At 50.3% G+C, this 25,046-nt stretch overlaps 10 protein-coding genes across 10 annotated transcripts; 6 read left to right on the plus strand and 4 right to left on the minus strand.

Annotated features, from left to right (window-relative positions):
• Nucleotides 1-564: 564 nt before the first annotated feature.
• BO85DRAFT_480461 (putative C6 transcription factor) lies at nt 565-3,722 on the plus strand. Its single transcript, XM_025663008.1, has 5 exons — nt 565-1,739; nt 1,805-2,242; nt 2,302-2,689; nt 2,745-2,880; nt 2,951-3,722. The coding sequence occupies exons 1-5, from the start codon at nt 1,048-1,050 to the stop codon at nt 3,400-3,402; spliced, it is 2,106 nt and encodes a 701-aa protein (XP_025512478.1). The 5' UTR covers nt 565-1,047; the 3' UTR covers nt 3,403-3,722.
• Nucleotides 3,723-5,227: 1,505 nt separating this feature from the next.
• Nucleotides 5,228-5,867, plus strand: BO85DRAFT_105318 (uncharacterized protein). Its single transcript, XM_025653818.1, has one exon. The coding sequence runs from the start codon at nt 5,269-5,271 to the stop codon at nt 5,755-5,757; it is 489 nt and encodes a 162-aa protein (XP_025512479.1). The 5' UTR covers nt 5,228-5,268; the 3' UTR covers nt 5,758-5,867.
• A 1,518-nt stretch (nt 5,868-7,385) lies between these two features.
• Nucleotides 7,386-7,853, plus strand: BO85DRAFT_338177 (uncharacterized protein; the record flags this gene model as incomplete). Its single annotated transcript, XM_025655452.1, has 1 exon — nt 7,386-7,853. A coding segment is annotated over one exon (468 nt), but the record flags the coding sequence as incomplete, so codon positions are not given.
• Nucleotides 7,854-8,149: 296 nt separating this feature from the next.
• On the minus strand, nt 8,150-10,264 carry BO85DRAFT_105359 (uncharacterized protein). The gene has a single exon (XM_025653819.1). It carries the CDS (start codon nt 9,920-9,922, stop codon nt 8,288-8,290), a length of 1,635 nt encoding a protein of 544 aa, XP_025512481.1. The 5' UTR covers nt 9,923-10,264; the 3' UTR covers nt 8,150-8,287.
• Nucleotides 10,265-10,455: 191 nt separating this feature from the next.
• BO85DRAFT_452427 (beta-N-acetylhexosaminidase) lies at nt 10,456-12,719 on the minus strand. The gene has a single exon (XM_025660817.1). It carries the CDS (start codon nt 12,411-12,413, stop codon nt 10,608-10,610), a length of 1,806 nt encoding a protein of 601 aa, XP_025512482.1. The 5' UTR covers nt 12,414-12,719; the 3' UTR covers nt 10,456-10,607.
• A 458-nt stretch (nt 12,720-13,177) lies between these two features.
• BO85DRAFT_471267 (uncharacterized protein) lies at nt 13,178-16,095 on the plus strand (the record flags this gene model as incomplete). The annotated part of the gene is made up of 3 exons (XM_025662463.1): nt 13,178-14,115; nt 14,149-14,181; nt 14,212-16,095. The coding sequence occupies exons 1-3, from the start codon at nt 13,267-13,269 to the stop codon at nt 16,093-16,095; spliced, it is 2,766 nt and encodes a 921-aa protein (XP_025512483.1). The 5' UTR covers nt 13,178-13,266.
• Nucleotides 16,096-17,024: 929 nt separating this feature from the next.
• BO85DRAFT_379161 (thioredoxin family protein) lies at nt 17,025-17,556 on the minus strand (the record flags this gene model as incomplete). Its single annotated transcript, XM_025656332.1, has 3 exons — nt 17,025-17,319; nt 17,379-17,463; nt 17,514-17,556. The coding sequence occupies 3 exons, from the start codon at nt 17,554-17,556 to the stop codon at nt 17,025-17,027; spliced, it is 423 nt and encodes a 140-aa protein (XP_025512484.1).
• Nucleotides 17,557-18,220: 664 nt separating this feature from the next.
• On the plus strand, nt 18,221-19,574 carry BO85DRAFT_462231 (nucleotide-diphospho-sugar transferase; the record flags this gene model as incomplete). The annotated part of the gene is made up of 2 exons (XM_025661835.1): nt 18,221-18,701; nt 18,766-19,574. The coding sequence occupies 2 exons, from the start codon at nt 18,221-18,223 to the stop codon at nt 19,572-19,574; spliced, it is 1,290 nt and encodes a 429-aa protein (XP_025512485.1).
• A 538-nt stretch (nt 19,575-20,112) lies between these two features.
• On the plus strand, nt 20,113-22,477 carry BO85DRAFT_452431 (tRNA threonylcarbamoyladenosine dehydratase). Its single transcript, XM_025660818.1, has 4 exons — nt 20,113-20,143; nt 20,231-20,512; nt 20,567-20,666; nt 20,743-22,477. The coding sequence occupies exons 2-4, from the start codon at nt 20,330-20,332 to the stop codon at nt 21,996-21,998; spliced, it is 1,539 nt and encodes a 512-aa protein (XP_025512486.1). The 5' UTR covers nt 20,113-20,143; nt 20,231-20,329; the 3' UTR covers nt 21,999-22,477.
• A 341-nt stretch (nt 22,478-22,818) lies between these two features.
• BO85DRAFT_452432 (nucleotide-diphospho-sugar transferase) lies at nt 22,819-24,539 on the minus strand. The gene is made up of 5 exons (XM_025660819.1): nt 24,056-24,539; nt 23,911-24,005; nt 23,496-23,861; nt 23,290-23,430; nt 22,819-23,230 (listed from the first exon to the last, which is right to left on the minus strand). Exons 1-5 carry the CDS (start codon nt 24,447-24,449, stop codon nt 23,189-23,191), a joined length of 1,038 nt encoding a protein of 345 aa, XP_025512487.1. The 5' UTR covers nt 24,450-24,539; the 3' UTR covers nt 22,819-23,188.
• Between the last annotated feature and the right edge of the window lie 507 nt (nt 24,540-25,046).

Genomic DNA, 25,046 nt, shown 5'->3' on the forward strand with positions numbered 1-25,046 from the left:
TCGTAACGAGCTGCATCAATTCCAACCTAATTCATTTCAAGTCGGATTCTTCGACCGTGGAAAAGTGGGATCATTATGATGCGCAGCGACGAGAAAGTGATCAACTGAGTAGATCTTGGAATAGCTTCAAGAATAAATTACACGGCATCCAACCGGCCAATAGGGACGTAATATACGAAAGGATCTCGATCATATAATAACCGTGGACCTGTAGTCTTCGTCCCTGTTGCGATTCATAATCGATCGAGAGAACCATAAAGAGCACTACTGCCATAGCAAGGAGTAAGGTAGTGCTCAATAGATTCTCCCAGCTGATGGAGCTTGGCTAAGTACTAAGTATCTATCAAATGGGGGAGGAAGATGGATGAACTATTGATCCATCCATCATCCGGGCATTCGAGGACCACTTCCCAAAGTGGACTAGTGCTCGTGCGGAGGTCCTCGTACACCAATTGGGGGCACGTGGTTGGTCGCCCTGGCTGACTCAGCCCTTTCCCCCCACAGGGATCTTTTAGCAGATTCCGATAAGACAAGCAAGAATTTCGGCAATTAATCTCTCTCCTGGCCTCTTTCGATCGCGCGCTTCCAGAAACGCAAGGAGATCTTCGGCCTCCAGCCAGACAGAGCTGCCTGCTTCTTCCATCATCTTTCCAAATCAAACGGTGTGGGGTTATTCTTCTCAATGACTATGCACTTATCAGCGCTTTGTCGCGATTAGCATCCCATCCTCCTCTCTTTCCCCTCCTCTCTCTTTTTCCCCTCGTTTTCCCCTCCCAGTCCCGAGAGATTCAATGCTTTCCCTCGGCCTTGCGATCTAGCCGGGTCCAACGAGTGTGGATGACTTGACTAGGCACAAATCACTGTTGAAACCACCGATCGATCATCTTGCAGCTCCTCCCGCTCTAAAATCCTACCCACCTCTCGGTGTTAGCCCGGGATTCTGACCTGTCATATCTGCCCGATAAAAAAAAAAAAGAAATCAATCGCCATCGCTACCGCTTATGATCTTCGGTTTGCGCCAACCATAAGACACAATTGGGGCGCATCATGCCGCCAACCACAGCTCCCACCACTGCCACACCGAAGCTGGCCTCTCCAGGTTTCAATGCTGGCGCCAGACCCTACCGGTCACACAAGGTTAGGGCCTGCGACTTGTGCAGGAAACGCAAATCGCGATGCACCGTTGACATCCCTGGTCAATCATGCCTATTATGCCGCGTTCAAGGAGCGGATTGTCACTATCAAGAAGAGGCCAATAATGATCCTCCACTCACTAACGGCCATGAATCGAAACCGTGGGTGCCAGATCACACGCGCGTCTCGTCGCTAGGACAGAAACGGAAGCATACCCCAGACGCAATCGATTCCCCGTCGCACCCCAGCCGCCGCCGCGCTTCCAGCGTCGCACATTCGGACTCAGCCCTAGACCGTCGGAGAAGTGATTCCAGGAGCCAAGGGGTCGATGACCCCCATAATGAGTCGGTCTTAATTGTTGGCCCTGTCGTGGCCGAGGATGCCCAGGTTATCGAGAGATACATGCCGCCGGAACGGACCAGCAAATCGGTCGAACCAAAAAGCCAGCCATACAACGTCTACTCGAGCGATCCTCGGAAGCCCATTCTTTACACTACTGTATCCCGGCGGAGGCAGGGTATGCGGGTTGGAGTTCCTCCCGGGGAGAATCAAAAGGAGATTCTCGAGCAGATCCTTGGCCCATTCAAGCGCGACCTAGTTAGACTGTACGCTTTCCCGTAGAACGGACTCCGGGGGTAGTTTGAGACACCATGCTAATTCTCCTTCTCAGATTCATCGACCGGTTCAATGCAGCATTTCCGATCTTTGATGGGGAAAGTTTTTGGGAGGCGTTCTTGTCGGAGTCCCCAGGTGACCCGCCAGCCTCGCTCCTCTGCCAGGTCTATTCGATGTCGCTAGTCTACTGGAAACACACTCCTAAGCTGGCCTGTCACCCAAAGCCAGATGCCCGGTACGCGGTCAATATGACTGTCGCTGCGCTCCACGAGGAATTTTCGGCGCCTGGGCTCTCAACAGTCAGTGCAGCCCTCATCGATCTTACAGGTCGGCCCATCTTCTCAATGACAGGAAATGCCATCAGCTGCGGGCGCATGATTTCCCTTGCACATTGTCTCGGACTGAACCGCGATCCAAGCCACTGGAAACTGTCCCGCCCCGAAAAGAACCACCGCATGCGGCTTTGGTGGGGCGTCGTTATCCATGATCGCTGGTAAGCCTATCTGACTTACGCCCATAAATGGATCTGGCGTCTCACTAACATGCACTCAGGGGGAGCTTTGGTCACGGCGTGCCTCCTCAGATTGCGAAAAATCAATACGATGTTCCTCTTCCAACGATTGAAGTTCTGATTCCCCAGGCTTCTCGGACCCCCGAGCGCGTGCGAGCTGCGCATTGCCACATTGCTCTGTGCCGACTCACTGAGATCTTAGGCGAGCTATTACCCCTTGTCTACGGCTTGCAGTCTCGAGCCCACCGCGAAACGACGAAGAAGGTGCGACAAATTCGCACAGATCTCGACGCGTGGGAGGACTCTCTCCCCGACTGGCTTCGCAACCCCATTAGCACAAATACCACGGAGGAGCGCATCTCCGGGACAAGCAGTCTGCAGCTCGGCTTCCTTGCAGTGAAGATGCTTGTCAGCCGTGTCGAACTCAACGTGTGTACCATTGGACCCTATCTATTGGATTCGCTTCTTTACTAACTTTGCCTAGGAGGTCAACAACGCCGAAGCAGATAACCCGGAGGCGCGCCGCTACTTCCAAACAGAATGTCGGCGATCCGCCGAAGAAATCGTGCAATTCATCTCCTCCCTCCGGAAACAGAACTTCCAGGAATTCTGGCTCCCATGTATGCTGCATCCTCAAGATATCCTACATGATCCGGCGAAGAAACCGAGATGGCACTAACAACTTTACAGACAGCGCTTTCCACCTAACCACAACCGCCACCCTCCTCGTCCGCTGCGCTCTCGAAACCACCGACCCCGAAGTGGCCCGCTCTTGCCTAGCCAACGTCGAAACCTTCCGATCCATCCTCCGCCGTGTTCGCGAAGAAGAAGATTGGGACGTCGCCGACATGTGCCTCGATCACTGCGAGCGTCTCCTCAACCGCCTGAACAACAGCACCGGCGCCACCACCAGCGCTGAACATCCGCCCACTTTCACAGATCTTGGCCAGCCACCAGATAGCACCCACCCTCATCGATTAGTGAATCCCGCCGCCATCGCCCTCCCAGAGACACAAACGAACAACGATATTGTCGACGACATGATGAGCATCTCCGGGACATTCGGCACGATGGACGGCTTTCCATTCGACATGACAGGCATATGGGATGTTTCCGTATTCCAGGATGTTAATCTGACATAAGGGTGCCGCTCAGAAGAGGTCATAGTTATCATCTGGCTGCTTGCTATATCCTCCTCATTTCAACTTGGGAGTAGATTTTTTTTTTCTTTATTGTTTGTATTTGGTCTAACCGGTTACAATGGTTGTATTCAACAACAGTACGTATGGATCGGACATAGGATGGTGTGTGTGGTTTTGTGAAGCTTTTTATTCATATACCCAACTTCGTTTGCGCGGTTTCTCCTCTAGGGAGTGTGATTGATTAGATTTGGTGTCTGACTGTATATATAAGGATACAAGTGTCATACAGCAATGATAATATTCGTTAGTAGTTACAGTATACTGATGGAACTTACCAATGAATGTAATAATTCTGTAAGGAATCATAATAGAGTGGATAGTCAAATCCGCATAAAAACAGAGTATGGCGCAAAAACCTTATAATAGCTTGTATAAGCTTCTCTGATTAAGGCCCATACAAAAGATAATCTTAGCTTGGCTGTTTACAAGTAAAGTCTTATAGAACTTTCTGGTATCAGGATCTGTCAGAATATCGTGACTAAAATACTTAAGACCTATACTTGTAAAACCTTTGGAGTTATAGGTCCAGATAAGAATATTTCCCTCAGTAAAGCCACATTTTTTTTCAGAGACCACAGAATTATAAGTATTTGCTGCTTGTCATCATTATTACTAGCTTTTATAGATATATTATTCGCCTCTGAAACAGCAGCATAGTCAAGAATTACAGCTACTTCAAAGATTAAACTACTGCGAAAGGGTATATAAGCCGAATCTTCACTGAAATCAGATATTTCTTATTATAGCTGGAGTGATTCTCTGATCTTGTTAAAGATCTCTTTATTATTATTTAGAGTGATTTATAATGCAATATCAAAATCTTTTTTAAACACAGCCTTGATCCTTTCTTTCTATCTTTTTTTCTTAGCAGCTGCCTTCTGTCGTGAGTTGAAAACAGCCCAGTATTAGATCTGTCTATCTGGTGCCTTACGGGGACTAATATTTGTCTTAGTCGAAAGTTCTTTGTTCAGGGCTAGATTTCTTGATCCCAGTTGATTCAATATTCCGTGATGGGTCCTGAAAGCTCTGCAGAACAGGGCCTGAAGTAGATTGCTGCAGGCTTGATACTATCCATCAGTCACCGTGTCCTTAGGGAAACCCCAGAGCCTGATGAATATAGCATATTAATAACCGTTTCCTATCCACAGGTTAAAGTAGTAGAGTCTTGCTGTTGATTCTATAATAATTTGCTGGGCATATTAGCACACAATCTGCTGCTGTGATAAAGAGTATTAGCTTATATATAACCTTCACCATGATGTATCTCAGTCATTATATACAATACTTGCGTTATCTAAAGGCATATTCCAGGGCTCATTACTATTACTTTGTCATTGAATACTTGTGTCCAGTGCAGTTCTTGTTACTTCATGGCCCTGGAACTGGATAGTATGTAAACTTATAAGGTGGATCAGAGATTCTGTTACTTTCTCCACACTACTATGCTTATCAATGATCTCAGGATAGTTGTAATGAGGCGATGATGATTCCGGTAATATTCCTTGTATAATTCCATTGATCATTTTACTGCACAGTGGCTTAAGGTATGGAAAGATGAATCTTTCGTGCAGTGAAAGCTCCTAAGACTGGTCATTACTAATGGTAATTGTTTCTGGCAAAGTTAAATACTCACATCCCTCATGCTTCATCGATAGCAAACCACGTCTTGTCCGAATGCTCGGGTGACTGGACAGATATATTCAGATTTACTAAAGTGTAACGGTCCAATGTCCTCTGTCTTTTAAAATAGATCAATTCTGATACTGAGCTCTGTCTCTTAGTGGTGAACCCTTCCTCCTACTCGACATGCCAAAGTCCTGTGAGACCCGTGACTACCGCCGTTCGCGCTGCCACACAGAGCACCACCTCGTTTCGGTCTGTCTCCTGCGACATCTCCTGGCTTCCATTACCTATCTCGCGCCCTACACCGCCCAGTGCAACGCGGTTCGCACGACACTGAGCATCCTTCACCTTCAGGAGCCCACCGTGGGTTTCAACCGCATCCTGGTGAAGACAACCGATTCGTTCCAGGGCGGCAAGGTCGCGGTTATGTTTCTTGACACCACCGCCACTGACAGACCCGGATTTCTCAAGCAGCGTGGTCGTCTGAACGTGGCGCTCAGTCGGGCACGGGCAGCGATATATGTCATCGTGAATGTGAAGCAGTGGAACAAAGCGAAGCAGAGCAGCGGGGTGTCTACATACGTCCCATGGTGGATTTCCTTTTCTTCAAACAGAAAATGTCGCGTTCGCATTCCCCCCAGCCATGGTGGAGGAAGCAAACCCGTCGGATGAAGCAGCTGCCGACTGCAAAGAGGTTGCCATCCCAGATGGATTCAAGGCCCGTGGCACAGACCCTTGGCCCTTGGATAATCCTTCTTCTGGTATAGATGAGACAACTGGACCGCTGCCCATGGATACAGCAGGGTTTGTAAACTCCTCCCCAGCTGGCTGGAACGTTAGGCAATCGGATGCCTCTGCTGTTGGTCCATCTCAGGCTCCCTGCCGCCGCCAATGATTTCCCCGGAGATCCCCAGGAGATGGACTGGTATGGCGAAGGGTCGAGCGATCATACCAAGAGCCAGAGCAGGTAGCCAGCTGGTAGAGACCCGTTGCGGGGATTTGGAGCCATGGAGAGAGCCCATGCCTTGGGGTTCGCTACCTTACTTTTCTAGCTTTTGGTTTTGTTTCTCGGTGCCCTATGGATCAGATTGGAGGAGACGGTAAGATTGCCGTCACTGATGGAAACAACTCTGCATTCCAATTGTTATTGTGACTTGTTCTGTCTCGAGCCCTTTCCAGCGGTGGGGCCTGTTTACTCTTGCCACTCACCATGGTGTGCAAATTCTACTGAAACCTAATTATATACACCGAGTTCGAAGTCCTATCCCGGATGTATCCTAAAGCCAGTCATGAACATGCTGGGCTCTCTGGTTGATCCTTCTTTCAATAACTCTTACCACCGCCAAATGTATCCAAGAGGAAGGGATCCTGCATCAGTCGGAGCCCAGCAAGTGGGCTGATCAGATCGATATTTGGCTCCGGCGCTCGACGCGCTGGAATTCGGAATCAGACTGCGCAGACCATTCACTCGTTCGACTGCACTAAAACGAATTCACCGTTCCCACAGCAAGTAATCAAAATTTTCACATCCGCTACAGTTTTCTTTTCATCCTACCATCTGCTCCTATCTTAGCTTCCTTCCTGATCAAAAATCCCAGAATCATCCCGTCATGTCGGGTTCATCTCATCCTGGGCAGTCCTTCACAGATCGTCAGGCCGACCCTACCAAAGGGGAGATGTGGCATCTCGACGCACTTGGAATAGACTACGCGGAAGGCAAGCAAGATGTACGAAATACACTAGTCCGTCTCGCCCAAACATTTACGCCCATGCAAAACCCCAAAGGCGGCAATAAAAAGCGCTTTATCAAAGAACACCTCGGTAGCCGGATTGAAGAGTTTCCTCGATTTGTCCGCGACAGCCACAAAAAGGATGCTGACCGAACCATCAACCTCCTCTACCAGGTCTTCATCAAAGGACGCAATAATGCTCAGAAAAACGCAGATTACAACATGGATAGGGCAGCGTCTCGTCATTCCCCCCAGCGCAGGCGCAGAACGCAGACCAGGCACCGCGGGTCTAGAACCGTGGACGACGATGACAGCAATGACAGCAATGATGACCACGGTAACGATGATGATATCCCAGTATCATCTCCTGCACCCTGGCAACGAAAGCGACCGCGCTCTCATCACGTCCACCAAGCAGCCAACAATATCAGCTCACGCGAGTCGGCCAGGCAAGGACATCGTAAAGATCCTGACGGTGATAGCGTAATGAGTGATGTCAACAGCGATCATGAGAATGACAACGGTGATGCTATAATGGATGACGAGGCCAGTGATCTTAGATATCCCGATATCAAGCCCCCTGCGCCAGCAATCCCAAGCCCAGGTGACAGGCCTCGCCCTTGCACTCTGCCAAGTATTGACGTTGAAGTCTATCGTCCTGGCCAGCCTGAAGCTGTTGGTATAACAAACACAGTCCTTCATATTGAAGCAGGCGTGGCTTCTGAGCCCAGATGTATCTCCCACGATAGCTGGGTAAAGTTTCTAGTAGAGGATTGTCGATACAAAAGCGGGACGGAAGATGTGTACTCGCTGGGTGTTCGAGAGCTGGCCACCCAGCCGATTAACACGGCAAACCGCCTCCGGATGATGCTGCTCAAGACCAAGGGACAGATCTGTCGCTGTGAGATCCGGCCTAAGGACCATCTGTATGCATCACCATCGAATCCCGCCAGTCATTTGAACAACCGTAACTCTCTGGAGGCAAAGGGGAGATGCCAGCCTAGGCTGAATTTTGGCAAAGAAAGGGGAGAGTCACCACAAGAGTGGTCGGAGGGTCTTTCCAGGAACCATGACATCCCTCTACCAAAGTGGCCAGGTTCCCGTAAGCCGGATTCTACTAAAGAAGGGAGAAAGTCACAACGACAGGGGATCAGTGATCTTTCCAGTAACAATGTCACCCGGTCAGAGATGAGTTAAAAATCCACTGTCAACCTCGGTTTTGGTGGAAACGGCTCTTCACGGTGAAATTTTATCTTGACCATCAGACGATCATCCCTCCGTCACAACACGATCGGAACAGTCGTTAGATGAACAAGTTATCTTGGTGGTATCCTTGAATATTTCTAGCGTGCAAGGACAGAACGTGGCATGAACGGGGCGCTATTACATGAGACAAGCAATCTACGAGTATTATCAAAACCAAAAAAAATAAATAACATTATGTACCATCAGTAGCTGCTCGCCTTCATAAATCATCTTCCTACAGCCACTTGACCATGGAGTCCACTCCATGGACCCTTCGCTGGCTGTTGGCTCTGCTGCATTTTGGCCCGTGACCGAGTCAATCGTGCCCCCGACGGCCACATACTGTCCTCGCCCGATTCGCCCTGCCGGTCACGTAAGGTATCCTCCAGGTTCTGGTTAAGTATCTCATAGACATCTTCCAGCGCCTGTTGCGCATCCTGCGCTGTCTCTATCCCTTCCTCCAGTCGGTACTCGACGTATTCTTGTTCAGCCATGCCTGCTGCATTTGAAGCAGATGCCCATGCCTCGGCCAGGTCAACAAGTTGGTCTGGCTTGGCAGACTCTGTGCTCGTGCCCTGGTGCAAAGCTAGAGTTGCTGTCGCATGTTTGAACCGTGGCTGGCGTGCCAGAGTTGGGTACTCTGGGAGAAGGTGGCTTTCATCTCGCAGTCTGCTCAGAATGCGAAGGGTGGTGGCTTTTTCTTTCGCAAGCATACCCGACAGGTAGAATTTCTGTAGTGCCAATGCGCGCTGGCTCCTGGCCAACGGCTGAAGGACATCGCTGGCAAAAGTAAGGACTCCCAAAGCATCCAGAGATTGTGTGCCCTCTGATGCATTCTTCCCCTGCACCAAGCTAGTAGGCCGTGATGAGGGCTTTGCCGCCGGGAGAGTAACTGGTTGGCAAGCTCTGGAGGCAGCATCAAGCAGACGCTTGCGAGCATCCGCATATGCAGCGTATTGTTGTGCAATATGTGCTTTCTTCTCCCCAAGCAGACGCACAGACTCATCCATGTCCTCCGAATGAAAATCTCGAGAGGCCAAACGGTTCTCGTTGTTTCCAGCACTTACTAATTTCTCCTCCACCCAGCGCACCAACTCATTACGAGTTCGCTGTAACGCCACGCCCTTAACTGCGCGTGGAATATCTTGGGCCTCTACGGGCGCTTGCTGCGCCTGAAGTTCTTCTAACAGCCCTTTCTCTCTCTCCAGCTGAGCCTTGGCGCGGATAACGGCTTTCTCCAGGCTATGCATCTGCTCTTCGACGGTAAGCCCGGTGGTAGAGCCATGTCGTGTAACTTCGGCTACTGGTGGCGGTGCAAGCTGCTGATAATGAATCCCACTATCCTCTAAATCCGCTGGTCTGGGCGTATCACGTTGTTTGAGCTCTTTGATGTAGTGTTCAAAAACCTGAAGCTTCGCATGTCGACGCCGGTCACGGAGAAGCCGCAGGTACTCCTGTAACTCCGCAGACGAATCCACTGTTAAATTTTCCGCCCGTGGTTTGCTCCTTTCAAGGCCCACAGAAGTTAACTTCTCCACAACTGACTGATATTCCCTCCTTGCAGCCACATTCGACTGGAGCGCTTCTAGGTACTGTCTTCGCAACCCTGTCAACTCTGATGGAAGCCGCTTGACATCGACCACTGCTTCGTGAGGCACTGATAACGCCAGATGGGATTGACTGTGGCATTCTGGGTGCTCGGTATTATTTTCTGCGAACTCGATATGGGAGCGAAGATATATGGTCAGAGCTTGCCGAATCAGCAGGGCATCCTGGCGGCTTTTGATGTAAGGTGCCAGAGGTTCGGCGATTGAGGGGATGTGGGTGGGTGTTGCGTGAGTCAACTCAACAGACTGCGCCATTGGACTGACTATTTGTGCGCAGACGTAATTATCCCGCCAAATCCGAGCTTGTTGGGTTGTCAAGGTAAGGCTTGTCCCTTCGACAAGATAGTTAAGATACCCGTGATGTTGAAATAAGGTTCTTCCTGTTGTTATGAAATGGTTGCAGACGGGTGTTATTCCGATGTCGATCACACTAAGGGGTTCCACCGGTTCCCACTCTAGTCCAGGGAAGCTGAAATGAACTCCTTTCCCACCCTCGCTGTGTCTTCCCCCACTGTCATACGCGCCGTTCGTTACTATCCGCTATGAGGGCTACCAGGTGGCTGGATAACATGCAAGAGGGAAGCACCATCGAGGAGTCAGGAACACGATGCGGTGACCTCGGGTCATGTGACCACTCCCGTTCACAAGTGTGCCCTTCGAAGTTCTGAGGAATATACTATGAGGAAGAGACTTCGGAGTCAAGGTTTCTGGAATATTATTACAAACTAGTCTTCATCATCGCCCATAGCCCTGGCTGACTTCATGCAAGCAGTATGATATGCGTATAATTCAAGCTATACTGACATATTGATTGTATCTATTTACTGACAGCTATAGTACTAAAACTAGATCGTCTGCAACTCAGTATATCATTTACACATCGATCCCAATGATATGACATCTTAGATACTATGCTGCCAGCTGCTCTTCCCAACCCGATTTACTGGATCACACTCTGGTTGAGGTACAGGTCGCAGGCATGCGGACGCTGCACACAATACTTGGGGACCAGGGCTGTCGCCTGCACCCCGTTGGCCACTAGATACTCGCGGAAGTTCAGAATGCGCTGGGTCATCAGCGTCGTGCGCTTCTGCCCGTTCTCACGATTCCCAGACCATACCAGCTCCGCCAGCGCAGCGGCACGCGGCCAAATTAGACTGGAGACCGTCACATCATCCACTTGCTCTGACCAGAGCGGTGCCTCTGCCCCTATGATGTGCTCAGCCTGGGTAGCGGTTAAATTCTGTGTGAAGTCGTAGTCATAGATCCGCTGCCATGTCTTGTACGGCGCACACCACGAGCCCCCGTTGCCACCATAGTTGAAGTTGGGAGTGCTTGCATCGGGATTACTCATTACATCATAGCGAGGGTCATTTGTGAGAAAACCTCCTATCCCACAGTCCAGATACATAAAATCCGCTGATGATACAATCACATCGTAACCCTTGGCAGTCAGTTGATTAATATAGTCCAGGCCATTATTCCAGGTCTGCATCACGATATTCGTGGGAACTTCATGTGCATGTTCTGTGGATAGTACAATGTCTTCCCACATGACCAGCCGTCGCGAGGTACTGTAGTTCTGGAAGATCGGCACAGCATGGTCGATCCAGTACTGAGCTAGGTCATTATAAGTACGCGACGGATCTTGCGCAAACCACTCAGTGACGTAGCTGCTGAAGTTGAAACAGTTCGGCTGGATCTCATCCGCCCCAACATGGAACCAGTTGTCTGGGAAGATACTGGACAGCTCATTGTAGACCTGTCGGACTACCTCATAGGTGCCGTCATAGATAATATCCATCTGGCCAGGCGGGGGCTCTACTGCAGTATGCAGGGCATAATTATCATTGGACCACCAGGAGTCGACGCAGGTCACCATCTGGGGGTCAACCTGCTTCCATCCAGAAGCGGAATGGCTGGGCATATCAAGCTCAGGGATAACCCGTACACCGCGCGCTCGCGCATAGGCCACGACATTGCGCATATCAGCATGCGAATATACTTCGCGAGGAGAGTAAGCATCATAAATCATTTCTGGGTGTGCATCAATCTCCACGGGCCACGATTGGGTGTCTTCCATGTGCCAATGTAGAACATTTAGTTTAGAAAGAGACATGCCGTCCAGCTGCTCGTATATCTTGTTAACCGAGATGAAGTTTCGACCAGTGTCAATCATAATGCCCCGGTAAGGATAAAGCGGGGCATCCTGGATCTTGACTGGCTGTTCGACTATCAAGCCACCCTGTCCTTCGGCGATGACCAGCTGCTGGAGAGTGGTAAAGGCATGAAGCGCCCCCCACACGGTAGGAGCCTCAATGACCACGGAGGTAGAGCTCTCGGTGACCTCCAGGGTGTAAGACTCGTCCACCCCATGCTGAAGATCTGCGGCAACATCCAACACGTTCACATCAACAAATTGGAGCGATGGCAGTGCCTGCGGGGACCTTTTAGTAGCCCCGGCCGTACCGGTGGGGAAGGGTTGATAAGACGGCACGGGACCTTCGGTTGCTGCAGGTACCCATTGCAGGGAGACGATAGAATTCCAGGCACGATTCCATCCATTGGCCAGAATGAAATCAGAAGTGTCCCTGGAGGTACGGAGACTAACGAAGTCGGCCAGCTGCTTAGGACCCGACGAAGCCCAAGTGATGTTGCGTGGAGCTGGTAAGGGATTTACCTTGACGGCAGCGGCCCCAGCCACGAGCAACGTGAGGCACGCCAGCCAGAGATGATGAAGCAGCATGGCGGAGAATTAGTGTCGACACTCAGAGCGAGGACGGATGAAGAGTGCAGAGAATCATGGTGGGGGAAATTGGGGTTAAAGAAGCAAAGAGGATAGGGATCAGCGGTGGCTGGATGCAGGGAGATACCGTGAAACGGGGGAATGCTCGAATGAACAGGAATGATGCGAAGCTATCTTGTTCTATTTGACATAGTTGCCGCAGGTAACTAGTTACCTAGTTAGTTACTACGGAGTACTTTGTAATCATTATTGAGTCTAATTTGAACGATGATCAACATCTGCCCGTGGAATGATGTTTGTTTGTTTGTTTGTTCCATTGCTTACTACTATGTATACTCCGGATTCCAGCGCCTTATGGGCCTTGGTTCTCCACGTGACCATTGACTTCCGTTCCATAAGGTACCTACCCACTAAAGATGGTAGGCGGTCACCCGCCCCGTCATTATGCAATGGGCCATACGGAGTCCAGGCGGCAAGCATCGCGTACCTGCGCGATTCCGCCCTCTGGGTTTCTGTTGTTGAACTTCTAACATCTTACTTTCACATTTACTTACCTTAGCTCGGTTGTTGGAACTAATTTTGGGTCCACGAGGCTGTGCATAACCGTATATTTTAATTGTACGCAGTCCTATTGGATCCGGGATTAACTAGGTGTCTCTACGCATTCTTCCGGTAGTACTTTTGGTTACATCGCAGTGTTTGGCTCGCGACTCCCGATGACATCGATCATTTATGAGACATCAATAACCACGACAAGCCTAATTCTGAAGCGCTTTCTTTGGAATCCCTCCCCATTACGGGCGTGGGACGTCCTGCGAGTACCAACGCCAATCCGCGACGCAATTGGCGCAGCATGGAGGATATTCGACCGACCGCGAAATGGGCGAATCGCATGTTGCGCCCCTTAAAATCCATCCACCACCGACTCCAGAAACACTACGAGATTCGCAACAGCATAGCAGACACGAAGTCAAAAGTCAAGCCCGATCCCCACGATTCCCACCGTTCGCGAGCCCCGCTAAACAACAAGAGAGCCGGTAACGAACCAGGCTGCAATCTTTCAGACGAGGAACCCGACGATCCAGCATGGATCCCAGGAAACCGGGGAAATCGCCGGCCCCGGCATAATTACTCGAATCGCGGACAGAGGAATGGCGCACGGAGACGTAGTCGGTTGTTGATCAAGAGCCCGGAAGTGCAGAGGACGCTGCCTGGCGCTATCGAAATCGCTACCCCATTGATCACAGGAACTATACCAGGACCCACGGAAGCGACCTTATCTATTCGCAAACGGCTTTTTCGGAATTCGGGACCACCCTTGAGCGCTGTCGGGGCCAACAGGCAGTCGCGGACGAATAATCCCAGTTTTCCGGCATACCAGGGCTCATGGAAGGAAGTTTTGGATCTTTCTGGAGACCCGGGCTTGGTGGATATTGCGCGATTCTTGGATCGCATGCTTATCAAATTTTTGGAGAATACCAGGCCTGCTCCGACAATACACAAGCATGACGAGGAGAATCGCGGGGCCCGATCGTTACTATCTATGGCTGCGCGACGGCTGCCGGGGTTCATCGCCGAGGAGCAGCGCCTGCAGGATCAGGTGGAGCCGGATGAGGATGTTGACATGTGTGATGCATACTTTACTGAACTTGAAGCTCAATATGCTCCTGGCGGCGGTGGGTGGCAGCCGCTCCGTGAAGCTGTGCGTGCGCAAGGCATCCACCTGATCTCTGAGATGATGATGAGAGAATGGATACCCAGTTTGGCGGTCTGTCGCCTGCTAGGGGAATGTCTTGAGCACGGGGAGTTGGATGCCTTCGAAACACTTATGTCACAATATCTTACGACCATCAAGACTCACGACTACCCAACAGCTTTTGATCCTTCGAAGCCTGTGGGCCACTGCGATAACCCTATCTACATATTGCGCAGTTACTACTCGAAGGCCCCCGAACGAAGATCCTTTGTTTTTGATGAGATGACAAAGCTCCTGTCTCGTAGGGCTCTTCCGCCAGAGTGGATGGTCACTACAAGATGGAAAAAGTGCGTGGATGGGGCTATTCGGTCATTGTCAATTGGCGACGGAGATTCAGCTGCTGCGACCCGGACTATCGAGGCTATCATCCTTTCATCTGCTGGTATATATCCCGCCACGGATTCGCTGGTAGCTCGGAACAAGGGGAGAAAGGTACCTCGTTCTGTACGTCTGAAGGACACCCGTGCATCGGTAACGAATCCTACAAGGGTGCCTAAAGATCAATCTCCGTGTCCTGTTCCCATCCAAGATGCGCTCAGTAATCTTTCAGCGAGTCTAGTTACCGCACTGTGCGGCATGTATATGGCACGGACGCAAGCCTCCGGTGCCAATGACAAGATAACAGGCACGAAAGTCAGACATATTGTCGGAACGTTGTCTTTTGGGGTACAACGGGCAGTTGGATTGGTACTGTCGCGGCGCGAGATGGAGGGTCCAAGCTTTCAATCCCTGCGTCGGGGATACGTCTTGTTGGGTGAGTGGACGCTGCAGTGCACTGAAAGTTCCACGCCTGAGGTCATTAGCCAGTCCGGCGCCATCTCGCCAGAAAATCTAGAGTCGCTTTGTATATCGTTGATACACCAACAGGATGCAGTCAAACAGCTAGCAGAGTTTGTCCAACAACTGTTTCGATGCTGTGGACATGCGCGCGAAGATGATCCTGCGAGGACACCTCGAAAAATTCGAGCTATCGTATGGCGGCTTGCGCGGCTGACGAGTATGAAGGGCATCTCTCTGCTCCTCGCCAAGGTAGCTGCGGAAACAGCAATGGCGTTGGCGGAGGTTACATTGGATGTGGATGACCACGCGTGGGCTCTCGAAATTCAAGAGCAAGCCGCTTCATCCCAGCAAGAAGGGAATCTCCACAAATCTGCCGCATTGGCACATGTGCCACAAAACGATGTGATTCACCTGTACCGATGGGAAGAAAGCATTGGGGAATGGGTATCGAGCACGCCGGTCGCCAAACCTCTGGCTTCCCGTAATGCGGATGGCGCTTCAAGCCCTCTTGCTGCGACAGCTAAGCGGAGACCCTCGGCGCTCTCCTGCTCAACCAGTAGCAGATCGTCCAGCCCTGAACTTTCGGAGGAGGCTGCATCCAGCGTGACATCATCTGCGCCATCGATGAGCGGGAAACGAGGACGCGGGACGAATGATTGGAGGCCACCGTCACCCAAGAGACTTCGGTCAAGTTCGAGGAGGATAACTGCAGCTCCAGTCGCGTCTGGCGCTTTGCCAGCGACACGTGAGCGCCTTGCTGCAGCTCGCTCCCTCGAGCCAGATTCTGCACCGATTGCCACCCGGGCACGAACGGCCCTTCGCGATTTACCCCAGGCCAAGAACAGCACCTTGAAGAAGACGAAACCACAACCAGGCCCAACTACACCCAGCATCTCCCGCGCGGACCCTATCAAAGTGACTCCCCTCATCGAGGTGGTTATCGTCAACCAGCCCGTATCGGTGAGGTCGCTGAATCGCACCCCCGGAACGGCACGAAAACAACCACAACAACCACCACCACAGATTCCTAGTCCACCGGTGGTGCAAGGCCCTCGACGCTCCACTCGTACGCGACCTCCCCCAGTCGAGCGGGTCATTCCATGCTCGGACGATGACAGCGAGGACGAGCTGAGTTTCCTGTTGTGAAAGAGCGGGGTCATGATGGTTACTTTTGCCCGTTCAGTATGTGCGGACAGTGATGTGAAACTCGGAGTGATTGTTGGCGACATCTCCATTTTAGACGAACTGCTTCAACCAACCCCATCCATAGGTCATTGATGGTGTGGTCTCTGTTCATTTACGATTAGAGTATCATTGTGATTCTAAGGTTTTATTGGCGAAATGGGAGCGATTGATTAATTCCGGGCAGGAGTGGATTGATTGGTTAGGTTCAGTTTGAGGATTTCTTTTTGGTTTCTGGCTTGATTGATTTGATTGACGATGATACCCGCGGGCAAAGGCTTTCTTCCAATTTAATTCAACTCTTATCCTTATATTTGTTCGAGCCCGCTATGTAAGATGCTAAGTTATGCCGGTGCCTCACCGTCTGAAGCAATGAATGATATGACCCTCAACGCCGTCAAACCCCTCATCTTAAAAGCTTCGCCGTAAATCCATGGATCAATTAATTAACTATGCATGTTGCAGCGGATATAGGAGCAGTCCTCGCTGCGGCTATATATACAACTACACATTATATCGTATTGAAATATACCAGTGTCGTGCCCCGCAGTCACATTCCGCGTCACGTCCCGCGTCAATCAGGTCCTGTCGAAGGTATTCCGCCTTCTATTCAGCTGCCAGCCGACGGCTCCGATCCCTGTAGCCTTAACAGTAGCCTAAAGAGCAAATGAACAGATGGTAGATGCCAATATTGGAAGTCTGGAGGCTTTGCGTGTGGCTAGTTGGTCCGCAGCTATCTTCCCGCTACAGTATTAGGGATCACGATAGTGCTGATTGAACAGACAAGGGTACATCACTGAGTCCACCATCATCACATGGACTCGAACTTGGATTTTACTTTCTCTCCTTCCAGTTCTGCGGGCTCGGCTAACTCTTCCTTTATTACTACCCTCTTATGCCGTAATTTCCTTGATGGCTGCCTCCAGCTCCTTCATGTTTCCACCCACGACGCGCTTCTCCTGCAGCTGACCATCCTTGTACAGGACAAACGTGGGCATAGCGCGCACCTCCAGTTCCTGCGCCACCGAGCGGACCTTATCGACGTCGACCTGGATGAAGCGCACATTGGTGTAGGTTTCGCTGAGCTTGCCGACCACTGGCGCAACGGCCTTGCACGGACCGCACCAGGTTGCGAAGAAGTCCACGACCACAGGACCATTGGAGGTGAGCGCCTTGAAGATGACGGGGCTGGACCGGTCAGTGCCCACATTACTATCTGCGGAGGGGGAGTTAGGATGACGACTCACTTGTCAACCTCGATAACCTTTCCGTGAGACATGGTGGATCCGGTGGTGTTGTTGCCGAAGAAGCGAGTACGGATGAAACGGAGGACTGTACGGCGTCAGTAAGCAGGCAGATGAAACACTATCCGTATGGCTTACAAAAGTAGACGACGATGGCGAGGATAATGCGGGAAAGCTCCATACTGGCGACGGGGAAAGAGGCAGACGGACTGCAGTGGGTGGAGAGGTTTAGTCCTCCGGAGTAATCTCTCGGCGGGTGTCGCGAGTACCCAGCTAAATCGCGCCAAAAGGGTCGTGCTGCGCCAGGTGACTGATAAGTGATTTAGCAGGAAGATTTCAACACGAACCAACTACGTCACACTAGTAGCAGTTAGCTTATGCTTTATTTCTCTTTTTATCTCTGTCTTTCGAAAACAATACGCATGTGCTGACTAAACTACGGGGCAACGGAGAAAGACACGCGCCGATGACATGGTGAATGCGATAGATACTGTTGTACGGAGTACACCTGAACTGATTTATTTGAGACCCTGCTAGAAGCGGTTACTGAATCTTCAGCTTGACTACTGGTAGACTGTAATAATACTAATACTAGTAGTACAACTTTGAGTGCACAGTACTTACTAAGTGGTCTGGAACCGACCGGATCTAATTGGGCGTTATTTTTATCCGCAGGATAGCTGACAAAGCCAGCACAACCAGCACAACTAACTAGCTATCACTCCAGATCATGGCGGCGATTGCCTCCCTGGAGATGGCGGAGTAGTAGTGATCGACGAGGCGAATACGCGTCAACCATCATCTAAAGATGCCCCTTCCCTTCAATTGATTTACTTCAACTCAACATGGCAGGCAAGAAAGGCCCCGTCCTACCCTACCGCCGGGGCTCAGACGCCTCCGAAGCCGACTTCTTCGACATTCCCGAAGAGCCCTGCTGGTCCATCATCAAGCGCCAGCTCCGCTATCTTAAGAGCCCGCGGGCCTGGCTCGCCATCTTCGTCTTCGTGCTGTTTGTCCTATTGCTGCGTCGAGAGAAACCTCCGCCTCCGCCCCTTCCTCATATTGATTACGACCGAGTCGATTGGTCGCTCTACGCCTACAGCCAGTATGCGACGTCGAGCCCATACCTGTGCAATGCGCTTATCGTCTTCGATACTCTGCAACGGCTTGGCAGCCGAGCGCAGCGGGTACTCTTCTACCCCGAGAACTGGGACGTGCTGGTAGATGACGATCGCGACCGGGACAGCCAGCTGCTGGCGATGGCCCAGGAGAAATACAATGTGCTGTTGGTGCCGATTGATGTGCAGATGGTCAAGGCAGGATCGGGTAGGCCACTCATTACAACGGTTCGAGTTATCAACGGCGTCAGGAGCTAATGCAGGAAGTATAGGACCAAGCGAATCCTGGGACAAGAGCATCTCAAAGCTTCTTGCCTTCGGAGAGACCGAATTCGAACGTGTCATTCACATCGACTCCGACGTTAGCGTTCTACAGAACATGGACGAATTGTTCTTCCTCCCACCCTCTCAAGTCGCCATGCCCCGCGCCTACTGGGAACTGCCTGATATCAAGCAGCTCTCGTCTCTCTTGATTGTCCTCCAGCCGTCCTACAAAGAGTGGTATGCGTTGATGGATAAGGCTCAGGCCATTTCGTACGGACAGGTCGACTCGAACGTCAGCTCGCGAGTTAGGTACGATATGGAACTGATGAACGAACGGTACGCGGATTCGGCCTTGGTTCTACCGCACCGACAGTACGGACTGGTCACCGGCGAGTTTCGCAAAGACGACCACCGGGCGTTCCTGGGTAATGAGCATGAAGAATGGGATCCGGAAAAGGTACTAGCGGAAGCGAAGCTGGTTCATTTCTCCGACTGGCCGCTGCCCAAGCCGTGGGTGATGTGGCCGCAGGAATTGCTGGCCGATATGCTGCCCAAGTGTAAGGTCAAGCCAGGCACGATGCATGAGAGTGGGTGTAAGGATCGTGAAATTTGGAAGAAGCTCTACGATGATTTCCGGCGGAAACGAAGGGTTTGTTCATTCCTCCTGTCGGGTTGGTGTGTTCTTGTTGCTAACGATGGCCGACAGGACGTGTGTAAATTGCTCAGCTATCCGGCGCCAAACTGGCCGCCTCGGGAGAAACCTCAAGGTCCTCCGGAGACGGCACCAGAAGGTGTTTCAGTTCCTCCTGCTAGTTGATTTCAGTGTGTATTTGGCATGGTGTTTCGGATGTGGTTACGGGTTTCGCAGAATGTATATAGACAACATGGATAATCTTGACTGCACATTGGCGTCGATGGATTGTACGATAAGTGAACGGGCATATTAAATATCTCCAATGACCGCTGCCTGTGCCGGAGCACTGGGCATCGTCAACCCCTGTGACCTGTCATCGCGGTTGACAATCACTTCTTGAATGACGGTCACGACATGATCGAATCAATTCAATTGGTATCAGTTTTTATTCTTATACCGCATTGGTGTTACCAACAAGGATAAGAGAAATGAATTATCCACCTAAAAGAAGTAGCTTTGATAGACTCTTAGGTCTATGTTCAATTTCAGTCATCACACTCAATCAGGTGTTCTTCTTCCACTGCTAGCAGTCCATTCCCTCTATACATGTTGTGTGCTGCTTCGCGGGAACAACGCGTGGTGTAGTAATACACGTGACCCGCATTGGAGGTGCCACTTGAGCTCAACTGCGATGGGAAATACGTAATTGATCATTCAGCACCGTCTTCCTCTGCATGGGGAACTCCTTTATGGTGAGTTATTGCTGGTCAAAAATTCTCATTGGGCTCTCTTTTACGTCTTCTTTTAATTAACATGAATAACTGTTTGACTTGCTGTAGATCGCTGCAACAATTTAGCCAGAATCGCTCACCACAGTCAAAATCGGATCGCATATGGATAAGGTTGCGCATACAGTATAATAAGATATATAAGAAAGAATGGCATCCTGGATCCAACGCCAGAGTGGATCTCATCAGACACAGCTTGCGGCTACAGCAGTGATTTCGGGAGCTGCGGTCGCTGGTGCGATACTTGGCTACCAGGCTCTCAAAAGGAAGGATGCCGTGCAGCGCCTCAAGGCATCCATCCCAGATGTCAATGACCAACACCATGTTGAAAAGGTATCCTAGGTTTTTCGCGCTATATTATATTAATACCATCTAACGTTTAAGAAGCTCACAGAATACGGTGTCGCGGCTGCAGCGCAGCTGAGCAAGGAAGATGAACGCAGTGCGCTCCTCGCTCGGAGAGCGCAGGAAGGAGACTACGATGATGGTACTGGCTTTGCTTGGAATACTCCCCTACAATTGTTGCGATGGATATTTGGCTAATTTCATTTATTTCCGTCTAGAGCTCATCCTCGAACAACTTGCCCGAAACCGTGTTTTCCTGTCCGATGAAGGCCTCGCGAAGCTCCGCTCGTCATACATAATCGTTGTTGGATGTGGAGGAGTCGGGTCGCATGCTGTGGCCTCCCTTGCCCGCTCGGGTGTTTCCAAGATCCGCCTGATCGATTTTGATCAGGTCACGCTTTCCTCCTTAAACCGACATGCTCTCGCGACGCTGGCCGACGTCGGAACGCCGAAGGTGCATTGTATCCGCAAAAGACTGGAGCAGATCACACCGTGGGTGAAGTTTGACTGCCGGAACGAACTATTCGGGGGATCAGTCGCCGACAGACTTCTTGCGCCTTGGAGTTGGGACGACAACGACAAAGGACACAAGCCTGACTATGTACTGGACTGCATCGACAACATTACGTCCAAGGTGGAGCTGCTTCATTACTGCCACTCGCACTCTATTCCCGTGATTTCGGCAATGGGAGCAGGATGCAAGTCAGACCCTACCCGTGTTACGGTTGGTGATATCTCACTCAGTACGGATGATCCGCTGTCGCGGAGCACTCGTCGACGCCTCAAGTTGTTAGGCGTCAATACCGGTATTCCTGTTGTTTTCTCCACTGAAAAGCCCGGTCCTGGTAAAGCCACTCTTCTTCCACTCAACGAGGCAGAATTCAGCAAAGGAGAAGTTGGTGAACTGAGTGTATTGCCCGATTTTCGGGCGCGGATCCTCCCTGTGCTGGGAACAATGCCTGCAGTGTTTGGCTACACTGTGGCGAACCACGTCATTTGCGACATTTCCGGCTATCCGATGGATTACAGCGTGGGTGGGAAGGGTCGTGATAAGTTGTACGATGGTGTCTTGGCAGCCTTGCAGGGAACGCTCGAGCGCTTGGCCCGGGCGGAGCATGGCCCTAGCCTTGTCGGGCTTCGCCTTCCCATCAGCAAGGATGACGTCGGATACCTGGTCGACGAGATCTTCCGCGGCAAGAGTGTGGTCAGTGGCCTCCCCAGTCGAGTCAGTCTTGTTCCCTGGGAGCGGCCTGAGCGAGGATTCGGACCTGATCCGGAGTGGATGAAGCAGGGGCAGACCTTTGTTCCGCTTGAGTTGAAGGATTTAGTGTGTATGACTAAGGATGAAGCTGTACGGCATGAAAAAGAAGTGCTTCTGGGTGGTAAGCAGCTGGAGGAGGTATACGATTCCAAGACGATTGAAATAGTGCAGAAGCGGCAACGGGAGATTGAGTTTCACGAGCAATATCGCTAATGACGCGGAGACACCAACGACTAGTGCTTTTTCAGGGACCAAGATACAGATGGCACTAGCACCTGGCACCACGAGTCATAGCTACAAGTCGAAAACCTCGAGCCCTGCTTGGCTTTTGACAGTCTGACAGGCGGGTCTCAGGTGATGACCCACGAGTGTGACAGGGTCGAGGGAAGCCGGCTCCTGACATTTTCTTGGTCGCATTGCAGACGTAAATCCAGCTACAGATTTTGGTGAAAGCCCCATCTCGCCCAATGAGTGTTTGGTCTTTGAAGATAGCATAATTGCAGTAGAGACTACAAGATGGGCTGGGATGCGAGTAATTTGGTACCATATCCAGACATGGCAGTCAAGTATCGAGCAAGGCAGGAGGATGTTCTGGCTGGGAGGACAAGATGGTTTGATATTGGATATAAGTGGCAGCTAGAAGATGTTGATAACAGCTAGACTGAATATAAACAAAGCCTAGAATACTTCAATTACAAGAAATACAGTATCAATGTACCACTGAAGCATCTGCCAGAAATTTCCAATCCGATTATCTCCTTTGCAGAACATCGTAAAGGTTTAATATATGCGGTAAAAAAAGTCCCCTATCCTATCTCTCACATAATAGGAACATCCAGGCGTGGAGGAACCATGAGCGATAGAACATCATAAACTGATATCAAGAATCAATCATTAATATGACAGCGCGTCCTTGGGTGCTCGAGGTCATAACTTACCTAAACTTTCCTAATAACCCATGATCATCCGCACCCTCCAGTAGCATGATTCTCCTTCATTCTAGCATGATCAGGTTCTTATGAAATATTGTATTCACTAACTTTCATAAATATTTCCTGTTCTAAGTCTAAGTATCAAACAGATAACTCCTAATAATACTGGCACCACAACCATTGCTTGACAGGGTGTTAATCCAAATCTGATTAGAACTCAATAGATGGATATGACAATCGTATCTATCATAATATGTCGCGGAAAATAAACCAAATCTTTGAAAAGGTCTTCAAAAGTAGAGCTCGAACGTGAATGCTGAACAGAATTTGACTGATGGCTTATGGAGAGAGAGAGAAAATAGGTAGAAAAGAAAAGTAAAACATGTTTTACACGAGAACGTCCAGCGTTCAGAAAGCAGTGTTATGTTCTTCACATTCATCATGAAATGATGTCAAAGGAGGATCGACCTGTTATTGAGCATCCTGGTCTTGTATAGCAACGCCACATACGCTCTGTTCACGTTAGTATCCTCAGCGAGAATTACATTGAAGCCAGGAGATATTGGAAGTACCTGTCGTCTAGTCATAAATTCCTTGTACATCCCTAGCCAGATCTCTCGGAGATGGCAGTCATCTCGCTGACCAGTAGCAGGGTTGACCTCGCAAGGAGGCTGGGTCTGCTCGATCACATGTTGAGTAGCGGCAACCCATGGCTAGCGCCAGACTTAGCACAATCCCAAGGGGTCCATAGGGTATCAAATCCTTGTTGTTAACGTACCTTGGGAACTGGCCAGTCAGAGAAATGGAGATATTTAGCTGTTCTTAGAACTTCGTCCGCATCCCACGGTTCATATGTATTTCCCAGATAGGCCTCATGGTTCTTGGCGCGGAATTCTCCCGTCAAAAGCATGTAAGGGCGGTGCGGTATAACGAGAGTATTATCTTCGTATAACTTGTTCATAATCTCCATGTCGTATTCCTCAGAAGGATTGTCCCATATTTCTTCCAACACGCGATTGAATTCATCCGTGGATGGTTGAATGAGCATAAGCCCGGATGTGAATACTCGTTCTTCCGGATAAAACCAGTAGGCCAGTGGCATGGCGACCGGAGCTGGTGGGAGTAGGAACAGCTCGTCCATCGTCTGCGTGTGTGTTAGTTGCGATGAGAAACGCCATGACTGGGCTACAAACCTGCAGCAGGGTGGCGTCAGAGTCTAAGTTGAGAACTCTGCCATAATCTGTTTGATTAAAAGCGAGGAGCTTCGTGTAGCTCGTTGACCATGGTGCTGTCGCTCATAGTTAGTATTTAGTCTTGCAGCGCAAAGAATTGATTTACCTCCTCCCCCTCCCTTCATGATTACCTCGATTGGCCGAAGCTTCACGTTATAATTATCTCTTGCAAAACGAAGTAGACGTGCTTCAATTGAACTATCGTTCTCAGACACGAAAAACTTGGCGGGATACATCAGCACAAGATCGGCTTTTGTACCGAGACGGTGAAGGGCCTCGAAGATCATGACTGAATTGCAGAGATAAGACCTGTCTGTGGCATATTGAGTGTATGCAAAACGGGACCAGTCAATGCGCTCCCTAGACAGTCCAGTGTGATAAGACTCGGAATTTCGTGTAGCGTCTGGATGTTTAGGAAGTCGTAACAATGTCACAAATCCCAAAAGAGTGGACACAACTAAGAAAAAGGCGCGGAAGACTTTCGGAGGTCTTGTGAACATTTTTCTATAGTAGCTGATGGCAAGACTTGGAGAGCAAGTTACCCAAGAATCTTACTTCAAGTTTTGTGCATTGTCTTTGAAGGCTAAAGAAAATAAAAGAGCGTTGTAAGGTCAATTAACGAAATTAACCCCCCATCAGCTTCGAGGCAGCCCCTCAGCTGGTAGACAGCGGCGGGTGGCTGCGAATGGGCGGCTAAGCGCTGCCCATGCATGATCTGAAGCACGCTATAATCCACCGCAGCTACTGATTGGAACGAATGATGGCCGTGCCCAGCACAGCGCTAACATGCATTGGGTGGAGCCAACTACTAAGGGTTCAGGGTCCTTGCTCATTCCCAGCCTTGTCATCATCTCCAAGCACATTCAGTTGAGAGTCAACACTTATACTTGCTGAAGTAAGAGCGATTGACGTCTCACCATCTATCAAAGATGTGAGCAAGCAATCGTTTAGTGCTCCTGTGACTTCCGCCTGACGCAGTAATAAGACTAGACTAAGCGCCAATGAATGCCATACATTCACCTCAATGGTCCCTGCACCTAGTAGTACAGTAGTAGTAGTACTTAGTACCTAGGTGCACATCCTTTGTTCACTGGTCA

This window comes from Aspergillus piperis, assembly GCF_003184755.1.
Source record: "Aspergillus piperis CBS 112811 unplaced genomic scaffold BO85scaffold_19, whole genome shotgun sequence".
NCBI lineage: Eukaryota > Fungi > Ascomycota > Eurotiomycetes > Eurotiales > Aspergillaceae > Aspergillus > Aspergillus piperis.